Source organism: Halyomorpha halys, unplaced genomic scaffold, assembly GCF_000696795.3.
Source record: "Halyomorpha halys isolate HHAL.00 unplaced genomic scaffold, Hhal_1.1 Scaffold2320.1, whole genome shotgun sequence".
NCBI classification, from domain to species: Eukaryota; Metazoa; Arthropoda; class Insecta; order Hemiptera; family Pentatomidae; genus Halyomorpha; species Halyomorpha halys.
This window is the reverse complement of record NW_027108099.1, coordinates 36,803-51,866: the sequence shown is the minus strand read 5'-3', so window position 1 is coordinate 51,866 and position 15,064 is coordinate 36,803. Positions and strand designations below refer to the sequence as shown.

Genomic DNA, 15,064 nt, shown 5'->3' with positions numbered 1-15,064 from the left:
AGCCTGTCCAAAATGTCTTCGAATCTGGGGATCGGATATTTCTCATCTATAGTATTTTCATTTAGCTTCCAGTTGTCTATCACGACCCTCTACTTCTTAGTATTTTACTTACGGTACTCCTTTTTAACAGCCCACAATGGACTATTGTACGGAGACATACTGTCAATAATGATTCAAACTTTCGAGATCCTCCCGGATGTGGTGACATAGTACCTGTGGGTATCACCTCTCCTTTACATATGTCACCCTGTCCTGCTTCAGTGGGATCTCATGGACAGTCTTCTCGGTGAAAAGGGACACCCAGGGTGATTAACCTACACTGACATATCTGAATCCGGTGTGATCTCTCTCCACTACACAATGTCTCCACACATGATAGTACTGGAACTACCAGTGTCTACCAGACATCTCACTTCTGCTATCTCTACTATAAGAAAACCTCTGTGCTCTCCTCTCATATGGTTGATCTCCAACGTGCGGCAGCCCCTCTGTGGGTACACTCCTCAGAACTCTTCTTGTGTTCTAGCTGCTTCTCCTTTCCGTTTCCAAGTCCTCCTCTTGCTTTGCTGGCTATCCTCTCGCTCATAGTCTCCTGCTTCAGTATCTGTCCCTGTGGTCTCGGACATTTCCGTGGCTCACTCATGAATCTGTTCATCCTTCGACAGATTCCCCTGCTCCATAATCTCTGTGCATTGACCTCCATCAGTTCAGACACATTTTGCTCCCTCCACCGATACATATAGGGACACTGTCGAGCAATATGTTCTTCTGTCCCATATTCAAAACATCGGGTGCAGGGGCATTGTGCTACCAGGTGTCCAGTTTTACCACACCCATGGCACTTGCAGTCCTCCCGCCGACCAATGTTTCTGGGTTTAGCGTGGCTCCTTCTATTTTCTGTGTTACTAGCTCTCTCTCTTTTACCATCTTCGTGTTCTCTCCTTCTCCAAGGTTTTGGCATGTTTCTTGGCCGATATTCTATCTGAGTCCACCCCGGTTTCTCAACTTGCATTTAGGTGTCCACCTCTCCAGCGCTTGTATCTATGAGATCTTGGGCAATTTCCAAAAACGAGCACTCTTGTGGTTAGTACAGTGGACAGGAATTGGATCCGATCCTGTACCTGGGTTGTTTCCATCATCTCACTTAGTTTATTAGCGATTCTATTGTAGCGTGCCAAGAGTTCCGCAGCATACTGCCCACTAGACTGTTTTGGTTTCTTTGTCTCTCTAATCATCATGAATACCTCCTTCTCTGGGGCACACTGTCCTCCTCCGAACGGCTTCTTTAATCTCTCCTTGATAACTCTCCAATGGGTCTCCTTATCTGCCTGAATCTTATTTAGGATGCTCCTCTACACAATGTAGGTGACCGCTGCTTTTAGTGCCACCGCATCTTCAGTATCGAGTAGATTTTCGATAGACTTCAATTCGGCTTATTAGTCGGTCACCCCCTTTTATGAAGGGCTCAGTTCTCGTGTTTCCCCCGTAAACCGTTCCAGGTCAGAAACGGCCTTCCTGGTCTTGGGCGGCCGTAGTTCGTACTTTGATCCACTCTATTGTTGTTGCATGTGCTTCTGCAAGAGAGACTGGTGGTGGAGGATTCCCCTCTGTGGGAGGTGTGTACTCAATCCCATTTTTATTTAAAGCTTCCAGGTTCAAGACTGCTCGTCTAACAATATCGTTGCCATTAGCAGCCATTATTTAAAAAAAAAAAATGAAAGTAAAAAAATTTGAAGATGACAAAACAACAAAAAAATTTTTCTTAAAAGAAAAAAATACTCCTGTATATAAAGCTTCAAGGTTTCACACCTGGTAAACGTTTGTGAGCTCAAAGAACCTTCGGTACCTCTATATATACATCTTCGATCAGCTTATCTATCATACATATTTAATTTATTTAACGTTTTGGTAAAGTCTTGAGCTCCCCAGAGACACCCCCTGTTTACATCGGGACCTGCTCGTGCTATACTGCAGGTGTCCCAAGTGTGATTTTGTGATTATAATTAATGTGTGGAAAAGGGGGGCTGAAAATTGTGAGACACTTTCTGCTCATAAAACAAGCATGTATATTTTTCTTAATTTATAAGATTAATTCCCTGGAGGGGCAATTAGGTTAGTGTGTTAGTTTTAATTTAACTCTCAATAAATAAATTAGAATTTGTGGGGTCTCATAGACTAATAGAAATTATACGCTTATCTGGTGGCTGCTGGAAGTTTCGCTGTCGCGGTAACTTCCGCGTGGCCGCTTCCCTCGTCGAGGTGTACGGTGTGCTGTGGGCGAAATGGTGAAAACCATGTAATCTTCACCCAGTGTCTGAAAAGACGTAGTTCTTCCTCGGTGGCTGGCCAGCGTGTCCTGGACTCCGGCGTGATGGTAGGGGTAGGCCAGGTCCTAGCTTGCATGATGCTTAGGCTGGGGCGGCATTGCAGTCGCAGCGTCTTCGGGATCTTCTGGTGTTCGCGGCAAGGGGGGCATCAGGAAATGAGACCCTCGACCCCGACTTTATATAAATTCAAAAAATAACGGCAAAAATCGGATTACTTAAATCCGACACCCCCCATATACCAAATAACAGTAGTCAAAGTGAGGAAATATCAAGGAGGTGACTATAAGCCCAGGGGTTTCAAAAGTTAATAGGTAGAAATGTTAATTTAGGTGCTTTAAGATGGAAAAAGTAGAACAGGAGATATGGGAAACATGGTTTTTCCAGAAAAGTGTTTGATCAAAGGTAACTCCGAAGTTTTTGATAGTTGGATAGAATTTTATGAGATTATTATTTAGGAACAAGGTTGGGATATAAGTAAGATTTTAAGGAGGCGATTAGTACCTATTGCAGTAGCCTTGGTCTTCTCTGCATTCAGCTTAAGCTTGTTTTCTACGGCCCAGTGGCTAATTCAAATCAATCATCTTGAAGTTTATTTGTGGCTATTGATAGGTCAGATGGTGGGAAGGATGGGTAGATTTGGAAATCATCTGCGTACACACGGTATTGGGAGTGATGGATGAGGAGTGAAAAAAAATGTAGATGAAAAATAGTGTGGAGGATAGTGACGAACCCTGAGTGACAGTGTCTAAAATTGTAGATATAATTTAGTACAGGACTAAGGACTAGGAGGCAGGATTTTAAGCTTTAGAGGGATGTTGTCAGGTTCATAATCATTGATGTGGAATTTTAGGATGGTGGTTAGGAATTAGTCATAAGATACATGGGTTTTCTGGGTTAAAGCTGTGATGTTGAATATCAATAGGGGTAAAAGATTAGAAGCATAGGATAAGTAGTTGTTAAGATTGTTTGGATAGACTGCAAGAGAGATGCAACTGAGATTAGTGGATTCCACTAGGGATAATTTACCACTTGGATTTGGAGTCAGGAGCATTGGAGAGGGAGTGCTGGGATCTAGCATACTGTTTCTATGTTTGCTTGTGAGAACCACAAGCAATGTGGTAGTTTGAAAGACTCATAATCTGTGGCAGACGGATGCAACAAAATTTACGTCCTACAGCTTCTCTTCTTTTAATCAATAGTTTTATTTCGTAAGGTCAACAAAGACTCAGTCAGAGAGCATAAGGTTAGTGTTTTCGAGAGGAGAACGAGCATGTAATATGGATAAAAGATTTAAGGTGAAGGTGAAAACCACTTTGTTTTTATAGGGTAAATGGAATCGTAGAAATATGTAGAGTCCCAGTGGATAGAATCTAGGTTATGTTGAAAAAAAAATCGAATAAAAGGAGGTATAAATAAAGATATAATATTACTTTTTGAGTAAAGGATTTAACAGGTAGGTCGTACGGATTCTGGATGAGTTGTGTGAAGAAAGGAACGGAACAGGATGTTAAGAAGACGAGTGGATTTTTAGAGGAGTGCCACAGATGTGAGGATCTAGTCAGGTGTCAGAGAATTGTTTGTAATGGGTTAGAATGTAAGGAAGGAGGTAAAGATTCAGGAAAAATTCAAGGTTAGTGAGAAAGAATTTATCGCTAGATTTGGAAATCGATTACATGAAAATCCTACAATTACAAAAATTTAAAATTACATGCAAATCTTAGCCCTACTTGTAACTATTGCACTATAACTTGTATTAAAGTAATTATAATATACGAGGGGGAAAGGGGTCAATAAGTTCAAGAAAATCCTAGAGATGACGCTTGAAGCATCAGAAAGTTTTTTTTTTAAGCAAGCCTCATTATTTACTATTTAGTTTATTTAGAAAAACTGAAAAAAGTTCGTTTCAAGTATTAATTAAACACTTATATTTAAAAGGCTTAAAACTGAAAGACTCTTGGTGGAACCTGTCCACTAGGAAGCGTGTCCCCCGGGTGGCGGATGGGGGATACCTACTAGGAGGGGTGGTCTGAACATAACGAATAAGGACCCTTACCCAGTGCTGGGAGTATAACCCGGCCACCCTTACTCCTGAGGGGACATAAATATTTGGGAAGCCAGTTGTCCCAAATATACAGGGCCTCTTCTACTGGGCTAATCACCCGTAGTTAAGTATAAATAATTCAGAGAAACTTAAATTGCCTCGGACTTGGACGGACCCATTGGTTACGACGTGGCGCTCGAAACAACATAAGATTTGGATCATAGAACATTAAAACATTGACTGGAAAGGAGGTGGAATTGGTGGAGGAAATGAAGTCCTATAGGATAGACCTACTAGATATCAGCGAAATGAGAAAAAAAGGCCATGGAGAGGTATATATGAATGAACAGCATGTCCTCATCTTTTCTGGTGTTCCCGCAGGAATGAGGGCGAAGGAAGGTGTTGAGATGATTATGAGGAACAGCCTCTTTGCATAAGTGGAAGTTGGGATCCAGTATCTCCTAGAATAATAATGGCAAACCTGGAATTACCAATAGGAAAAGTGGCCATTATTCAGGTGTATGCTCCCACCGAAGAAGCAATTGCTTTGGACTGAGTTCTATGCTGAGTTAGAAAGGGAAATTATTAAAAGCCAGGACAAGAACAGAGAAGGAATCATTACGGGTGACTTCAATGCTAGAACTGGGAGTGACTACGTCAAAGCAGATGGAGTTATGGGAAAACATGGGGATGAGCGCACTAAGAATAGAAATGGGCAAAGACTGATTGATTTATGTGTTGACAATGATCTGCTCTTTAGTAATTCATTCTTTCCACATTAACGAATTAAAATAACTTTTTCCGCTGAAGAAAGGAAAGTAAATAGTATAATCGATTACTTTATCTATAGTCGAAGGATAAGAAAGCTATTTACCGATGTAAAAGTGATTAGGGGAACAGAAATTGGTTCAGACCACCTCCTGTTAGTCGGAGATACTCAAATTCTCCCCCCTAGGAAGAAACACCCAAGAAGCTACAAAAAAAATCAACGCTATGAAGCTCCAGGAACCTGGAATAAGAGCGGAATACTCAAACCTATTGGATTCAAAACCCCAGGACACCAGCCTGGATGGAGGTGTAGATAAAATATGGTCAGAAATAAAGAAAGCCATACAGGAGGCCGCTACTTTTATCTGCGGGATTACCAATATTTCACCTGCACGTAAAAGATCCAAGTGGTGGAATGATAGGGTGAAGGAATCGGTGGCGAGAAAGAAGGTAGCATGGAAGGAGTACCATAGGCACAAGACTCCATCCAATTGGGAACTGTATGTAAGAAGGAGAAATGAATTCAAGCTAGTAGTGAGGGTGGCAAAAAGAAAGAGCTGGGAGGAATTTGGCCGAAATCTGAAAAGTAACTACCATGAAAACACCAAAGTTTTCTGGAAAAAGATCAAGGCAATGAAAGGAAAGACAAGCAACCCAATAGGAAATGTAAAGGACAAGGGAGGCAGATTGATTACCTGGGACCAGGGTATTTTAGAAAGGAGACAATACACAGGTGTTTTTTTCTAGAGATGCAGAGGAGCAAATGATTAGAGAAAGAATACGGGGAGAATATGATGAGAAAATATGGGAGGAAGAGGAGGAAGCAGCTGTACAGAGATTTAGACTAGGGAAAGCAGCAGGAAGCGACGGCATCATTCCTGAATTCATCAAATATGGTGGAACAGAATTATTGAAAGCATTGCAATGCCTTTTTCAGAACTTACTTGCTGAAAAAGCTATTCCTAAGGAATGGGAGTACAACATAACTGTCGTGATTCACAAAAAAGGCAATCCTAACGAATGTGAGAACTATAGACCTATCTGTCTATCCCAGGTTGTGTACAAGCTTTATACCTCAATATTAGAAAAGAATCTGAGAGAGCTAGTGGAGAAAGACTTAGAAGAGTAACAAGCTGCTTTCAGGCTTCAACATCAGACCCAGGATCATATATTTTCTCTCAGAACAATTATTGATAAATCGTGGGAACGAGTATCTTCTTAGCTTTTATAGATATAAAGGCTGCCTTTGATTCGGTCCCTAGACAAGAACTGTGAAATCCTCTTTCTGAAAAAAAAAAAATCCCGCAAGGATTGATAGAAGCTATAAAGTTGACCTTCCACGATTCCAAGGGAATAGTAAGGATTAATGAAAGAGAGTCCGATACCTTTGCAATTGAGAAAGGAGTAGAGCAAGGAGATAGTTTGAGTCCCCTCCGGTTCATCATTTATATGGAGGAAATCCTCAAATGGGTAAACAGAGGACAGCCCGCACTACTATTGGCAAATGGAACATGAGGACATTACTGGCCCAGCTAATGGTATTTGGGGATGAAATTGTCCTTATAGCAGATAATAAAGAGAACCTACAACAAGCTGTAACAGAATGGGAAGCTGAGCTCGAAAGAAAGGGAATGACCATCAATGACAGAAAAAGCAAAATAATGCATCTAGGCTGGGAACAGGAAAACATTGAAATACTTTGCAAAGGTGAACCAATAGAAATGGTGGACGAGTACACCAACCAGGGAACAGTGATCAGCAGGAATGGAAAGGTAGGCCAAAAGATATCCAATAGGATAAAGCAGGCAAATGTAATATACGACCACCTCTGCAACACAGTTATAGGGAAGAGGGAGGGGTAAAGAAGAATGTTAAAGTACATATCTTCAAGGCTATATATCTACCTCCCCTCCTTTACGGAAGTGAAAGCTGGGTACCACTTGATAAGCACCTAAGCAGAGTCACAGCAATGGAAATGAGATACCTACGGGGAGTGGCAGGCCGAACTAGAAGGTATCGCATATGAAATGAGAGAACAAGACAGGATGTTGGAACTGTCTCCATAAAAGTATCATAATTTCAATTTTCATGATAAAATATGCAAGATAGGTGCTCTCAACTGATAAAAAACAATATAGTGTAGTTGTCTCTAAGGCTCTATTGATGCGTATGTATTGCAATCTGGATGAGTTTCTGCGATAATTCATAACTGTAGATGGAAACATGGATACACTACTACTCTCGAGAAGAACAGACAAAACAGTGGACTGTAAAAGGCTAACAGTTTTCTAGGATGCACGTGAAATTATCCTAATCGATTATTTGGAAAAAGGATAATCACTGCAATGTGTTTTTGGACTGGCTAAGTGAGAAAATAAAAGAAAAAAAGTCCTCATTAAAAAAAAAAAAAAAGATTTGGACTCATTTTAAAATTATATTTAAATTTTGACAAATATACAACAAAATAAGATGTAAGTGAAATATACGCAGGGCACCGTGGGATAACAGGCAATGAACTGGCAAGTAAATTTACTAAGGAGGGCTCCAAATTATCCAAAATCACTGTCATACCTCTAATGGAGGAAGTTCAAGGAAGAGGAAGTGCTTACTCTCAAGAAAGGAACAAGTTATGATTTTCCTGCTAAGAACTGGATCAGCTCAACTCACACTTCTACAAAAAATTTAAAATTGAATCAATTCCTCTGAAACATCAGGCAACTTTACTGTAAATTAAAATTATGGTGAAATAATCTTGCTATAATGATTTCTCCTTTCCTTCAAGATAATGTAAGAGTACACACATGTGCAGTTTTAATGGCTAAAAATAAGGAATTTAAGTTCAAATTAGTAGACCACTAACTGTATTCACTGTATTTGGCTCCCAGAGACTTATTTTTATTTCTAAACTTTAAAAAATGGTTCAGTGGACAACAGTTCACATCAAATGAGGATGCCATCACACGAACAAATGCCTATTTTGAGGAACTTCCAAAACCATATTTTTCTAATGGCTTAGGAAAATTGGAGTGAAGTCTGGCAATGTGTATTGAGCTAAAAAAAGATTAAGTTGAAAAATAAAGAAAAAAAAATGTCTAAAGATTATTGACCCCCTCCCTCGTACAAATGTATTAAATAGAAATAGTAAATAATATACCTTGCACTTATATATTTCAGGGCCTTCAAAACTCCATGGGTCATTTTCATCAGGATAGCACCTCATTTCATACTTCTTTGTTAAACATATATCAGTAAAATAAGGATTTGTAGAAAAAAAGAATTTCAAAATAAACCCCTGAAAAAGATGAAAACATGTTAAGGTTAGGTAGGTATACATAAAAAAAAAAAAAATTATTTGCTATTTGACCATAAACACATAACAAGACATCTCATAAAATTCTGATTTTCGTTTTTATCTGAGTAAATGTCTGTTAAGTCCAATTTTAAGGTGATGTAATTTAAATATAGATATGAATTTCATATTAAATGCATTTTGGCTGTCTTTAATGTGGTCCACAGCAAGGTTTGTTAGGGATTTTAGTTTCTACATCTTTTTAAAATTAAAAGTAACAACAGTCCTTCAATTTAATATTGTATAAGAATCAATTCTATCAATAATGTTCCACGTTTAAAAAATAAATTTTTTTTTAAAACCTTTCCCTAAATACCCTTATCAGTTCACAAATATTGCAGACTGGCATGTCAAGTAAAGGAAAAAAAAAACATCAATGTTTCAAAATAAGACAGCCAATCAATGATGTTACAGATACACTATTTTAATGTCATTATCAATTTATATATTTTAATTATCAATATTTTTCTTAATTTACAACCACAATAATTTGGACACTATTTAAAATTAATTTAAACAAATATATTTTATAAAATTAATTTTTTTTTTTGGGGGTGGGAGCAAATGGGTAGGGTAACAAGACGACTATAGAAGGAGATGGGTGCGGGTGTCTTCCCCACTGTTCACAGATGAATCAGGCCAAAGTGCCCTACCCACTGTACCCACTGAGGATTCCCAGTTCTCCCTATCCCTGCCAACGCCTACTGTCACCTCAGCATGGTGACCCCTGGGGCATCAAGGAAGAAGAGACTGGCTTTTACAGGATCTTTAAGATCCCGGAAAGCAGCCTACGCTTTCTGGAAAGAAGGGGCTGACTGATTAACTATAACTTCAGGAAGGCCTTTGTCAAGGTGAACACCAGGAGGAGGCCTTCACCTAGGGATGAGAGAGAGGCTAGTGAGCCCATGGAGGTAGAGTGGCTTGAGTGGGGTGGTGGCCTCTCGCGTGGTTGCGGGTCGGGCGTCAGCCTCACGTGCTGGCGCAGGTGGGGCATCACATGGTGTGAGACGACTCAGAAGGCAGACCACAAGGGGATCTGGAGTGCAGGCTACGAGCGGATCCAGAGGACTGACTACTAGTGGATCTGGAGGGCTGGCGGCAGGTGGATCTGGAATTGCTGGCCAGAGCAATTCCCCTGGACCTTGTTTCATTGTACATGCCGCCTAGAAGGAACAACGAAGATACCAATGACAGTATCGCTGCTGTGGAGGTTGTTGTACTCAAGTACTATAATGTGATAGTCTGTTCCGACACCAACTCAAGGAGCACGGCCTGGGGTTCGGTTCGCACAGATGCCAGAGGGAGACTGATGAAAGAGCGTGGCTAGGTGTCAGCTCGTCTTTATGAATGAGCCCTCTGGTCCCACATTCGTGTGTGCGAGGGGCCAGAATTGGATAGACGTGACACTGGCCACGCCTTCCATGGCGAAGCAAATAGTGGACTGGGCCCAAAGGTCAGACACAAGCTCCGACCACCGGGTAATAGCCTTCAGTGTAGTAGAGGAGGAAGGCGGAGCCCTAGCGGAGGAAAGGGCTTTGTGACCCGATCAGGAACTGCAGAGCCTTCTCTAGTGAACTGGAGGGGATATTGGTGGATAGAGAATGGGAGGAGGTGGTGCCGATGAAGGAAGAGTCAGGAAATGGACCCTGACAGGCGCCATCACCCAAGCGGCCAATATTACTAAATTATTAGGATTGCAGACTTGAGACTGCTCTACAAAGGGGTTGGCAAGGATAAGGAATCGCCAAAGGCCTATCGGCCTATGTGCATCCTCCCAGTTTAGCAAGGTCCTAAAGCATATGATAGTGCACAGCCTCAGTGCCTCAGTCACCCACCGCAATATGGCTCGACCCATGGCAAGGGAACAACAGATGCGCTGCTGAGAATGCGTGAGGATGTAGAAGGGAGGGCGGAGAAATATGTCTTGATGATACTGTTCCACATATCCTCTGCCTTCGATAGTGTTTGGTGGCCCCACGTACTCCAGCAGTTGCAGCACACCCCCAGCAACTTATACTCCCTCGTGAGTAGTTACCTTAGTAACAGGAGTGTGAAGATCAGGGGTAGCTATTCCGAGGTCGAGAGAGGCTGCCCGCAGGGTTTGGTGGGCCGACAACCAAACCCTGCGGGCAGCCTCTCAGGAAGCCTGGGGAAGTTGGTGTTCGATGAGTTGTAGGGAGAACTAAAAGATAGAGGGTTCTTTGCCACGGCCTGGCAGTCATTGTGGCTGGAAATAGCAGAGCCAGATTGAAGAACGACGCGGAGAGATGTGCCAGTCTGGTTGGAGTGTGCTGCGTGATAAGGTTGAGTATGGCTGCAGCTAAGACTCAGGGCATACTCCTAAAAGGCTTCATGGACAGGGCTCACCCTATCACTCTGGACATACAGGGAGAGAAGGCGACATACCTCGGAGTGAGGATGAGGAGAGGCTTCGACGCCACCCCTCACCTGGCATACCTGAGGGATAGGGTGACTCTGTCACTTAACGGGCTGAGCAGTATAGGGGGTGCTTTCTGGGACCTCAGGTACCCCGCTACAATGACTATTTACTGGAGGTAAAAACCAGACGGATGCGGACCAGGCGTGCTGGACGTACCGGACGGATGCTGCTGGATAAGGTGGAGCCTCATCTTAAGGCACTCAACAGTGCTGGGCTGCACCACGTTTTTTAAAAAATTGTCCCCAAAAAAAATTAAATGGTCCCACCAGATAATTGTGTATATATTTATGAAAATAAAGTTAAAAAAAAAAATGTTTATTGGCAGCAGTGGCATGCGCAATCCTAACACACTACCCCACTGTAGCCGAACCCCGTATGGCAGCAATGCCCGGAAGGGGGATAAAAAAAAAAAATGTGGATCTGGATGATGGGCTGCTGGTGGACCCAGAAGGCTAGTGGTGACAAGCTAACCTGGAGGCCTGGCTGCAGTGGGCACGTCCATGGCAGGGGGTGGGGTGCCCCCCGGCAAGTGAAGATTAAAGATGAGGCTGCTGCAAGAGAACCTGCATCACTGCATGTAACATTCTACAGCAGTATGTTAAGGGTAAGGATATAATATTATATTAATACAAGAACCTTACTTATTTATAGGATCATGGGGCTGAGCATGCAGGAATGCTGAGCAGCTCTTGAAGCTGGCCCTTAAAGAGAGAATCCATAGGGAGATAACAATTACATCTGTTTATCTCCCATGTGAAGAGGAAGCTGGTGGAGGGGCTGGCTAGGAAGGATAAAATTGTGGCCTTCATGGACACCAGTGCTCATCATAGGCTCTGGGGGAGCACGAACACCAACCAGAGAGGTAAGTCTCTTTTAGAGCATGACTTAGAGGTCCTTAAAGGCAGCAAAGCTAGTTAATAGGGTGAGGGCGGAAGTCATAGATATAACAATAGCCACACGCCGAGTAGATCCAATGGAAGGGGGGTTCACCAATTCTGAAGTGGGAACCCTGGAGCCTCTGGCACACTCACACTTTCCTGGGTGTGTACTGATAGAAGAAAATGACACAAATCAATGAAATAAGAAAATGACAAGTGGCCCAAGGCAAATAGGATTGTCAATTAGGAATTGTAATAGGAAATAATATCTTTCTCACCTTTTAAATCAGCTGGTATGGATGGAATCTTTCCGGCCTTATTACAAAAAGTTTTACCAGTCTTGAAACCATACCTCCTAGTATTACTAAGGGGCAGTTTGGCATTGAGTGATATTCCAAACAGTTGGAGTGTCGAAAGTGTGTTACATACCTAAACCAAGGAAATTAAAGGGGTGGGACAGCTTTCTTCCAAATGGATTAACGCGATATTGGAAGGAAGATTGCTCACATCAGAGCTAGGGCACACTAAGATGTGGATGAAGCCCGTTGGTGGCTGCCTGCAGGTTGGTGTGTTATCTCCTCTCCTGTGGTATATGGTGGTTGACACCTTACTGATCAAATCTGATGATGCAGGTTTTTACATGCAGGGATATGCCGACGACATTGCTGTGTTGATAGGAGACAAATTTCCAGAGTCAATCTCAGTTCTGCTTCATTATCATCACCCATATTTTTTATTATCCTTTTTTCACTTGTTTGTTAACATCCTATCACATTTTTTTTTAAACTCATTTCTATACTTAATTACTTATTTTTAATATGTTTATGTACTTCATTTTACATCTTACCTTGTACTTATATTTTATTGTTGTTAAACTTTATTTTATTCACTTATATTAATTTATCCATTGTTTTTATTAACTTTCTCATTAACTGTTTCATTGTAAACTTTCACTTCACATTGTTTAAAGTAACTTATTCCACTTTACATTTTTTCATGTTATTTATGTTGTCTTAACTATTACTATTGTAAATGTAGATAAATTATTATTGTCACGATCTGTACAAAAAACAATTGTTATCATGGTCTAGTTTTTCTGTATTTTTAGGTTTACACCTTTTTATTCAATATTCTTTATTTAGTTCTTTTACAATTATTGTATTACACCTATATTGTATTAATTTTATTATCCTAACTATATTTTCTATTGGTATATATTATTAGTTACATGTTTTATCATTTAATTTGTTCAGTTTTTCCTAAATTAGAAAATTCTAATAGTTATTATTATCATATTTCTATATCTCTTTCTTGTATTATTTTTCATTTTTCGCCATATTCTTAAACCTCTTTCCTGTATACGTAACATATATGAAACAAAAATAAAACCATTACTGGCCACCTCCCTTCTACTCCTGTACACTTCCAATTTACAGCCTAAGTCCCCCAAGCTATCAACTTGAACAGGAGGGTGGTCCTGATCTGTTCATTACTCATTTATTATCATCATTATTAATTTTTTTTTTTATTTGTCCTTTCTTAACCTTTATTTAATCGCAACTTACTTCTTTATTTTCCGTCTTATGGTGTGTTAAATTTTGTTTCCTCATATTTACTTTTCTGTTTTTGCGTTTAATTGTGTCTCCTATACATTTTTAACCTTGTAGTTTACATAATTTTTTTATTCTTATCATTGTTTATTTCATATTAATACTATTTTATTTCTTCTTTTCTTTTATTTGTATTTTTTTTTCTTTTCACTTATTTTTTGATAATTTTACCCCTACCTTAATATACCTTTTTGTATCTTATTATCTTACTATTTCAAAATGTTCTTAGTTGTTTTTATATCTTCTTAGCTCTGATGAAGCTCTACAAAGTGGGGCAAAATGTCAGAAAATAAATAGTTGTAAACTATTTTTGTTCTTTTTGACCACGATCCTGACCATCTGCTTCATATTTGAAATTACATGGTAATTTATTCATATATATAAACAAAAAAATGATTTACTTCACACTGAAAATGATATAGCTTTGTTTATTCAACTATTTCATTACTTTGATTAACTGTTTTTATTTAGTTAAACTTTTAGGGTTGTATAATATTAGTTCATAAGTTTACATTAAAGCTGAGAAATTATAAATTTAGGTTTAAATTAAGATTTTTGTATATCAGCGTGTATAGACATTTTTCAATAAGCAGACCTAATGTCAATATAAGATATCTGATTTTCATAAACAAAATCCAAGAGGAACAAAACATTGATGCATATTTTTTAGCTTGAGGTATATCTCTGATGAGGAATCATGCTGAGAGAATAGACCTAACAGCTATTAATGTACCGTGAAACATCCATGAGGAAAATAGTTTTTCTCTTATATGGAAGTGTCCATTAAGAGGGGGAAAACATAATAAAATCAAAAAAGTTAAATAATATAATTATCTACGTATTGTCGACTAAGCTGCGATACTATATACTGAGAGTAAATAATACAACTTTCATATTAATCAAAGAAAAAAACAAAACAACTAGCACTTCATTCTTGCGAAATGTCCAAAATGTAAATTCCTAGAATGAATAATTAACCCAATAACTTATATACACTAAAAAAAATATATCCACTTCCTTTATATTTATAATAATCCATATATATACAACTATAAATCAATATTTTAGCGAATTTCATGTATACTATTACTCCTACGAAGATAAACATCATAAACTACTTTATAGCTCATTAAACTAGCTTTAATTTGAGTGCTAATAGACACCTGTATATCAAATAGTTTTTGAGATATAAATTTTTCAAAATAAATTCATTAACTGCTGATCTTTCAGTACGTCTTATACAACATTTTTAAGAAATGTTGCTTTTTAAAAAGCTATATCTCGAAAACTATTGAACTTAAATAACTCTATTAGGGCTCATATTTTAGCAAATTTACTCTTCTTTAAATAATGTTCTCTTAGATTTTCTAGTGTTGTTGGTAGTTTTTAAGATATAGAGCTCCGAATGAAAAATTAATGTTTTTTTAAGGTTTTGAAACAGCCCCCATTTTTTATTCCTCCTACCTATACTTGGCAGAGTCATCAATTTTGACTACTAATTATACATAGCTTTCATTAAAGTAATCAAAAATTGGGGTGAGATAACTGCCTTTTTTCTCCTCTTGGGCTCTTATACTAATATATATAAAGTTATAGCCTGAGTCAGCTGTTACTTCGATGTCAGATGAATGAGATCAGCGGATGGAACATA

At 39.3% G+C, this 15,064-nt stretch overlaps 1 protein-coding gene across 1 annotated transcript in view; it reads right to left on the bottom strand.

The window, feature by feature from the left end:
* Positions 1-8,125: 8,125 nt before the first annotated feature.
* The window catches only part of LOC106691410 (nucleosome assembly protein 1-like 1-B), a gene marked incomplete in the record, with an annotated part of 43,473 nt that continues 36,534 nt past the window's right edge, over positions 8,126-15,064 (bottom strand). Inside the window, 1 exon segment of the mRNA XM_067046487.1 lies at positions 8,126-8,428. Within this exon segment, the coding sequence (XP_066902588.1) occupies positions 8,141-8,428 (288 nt within the window).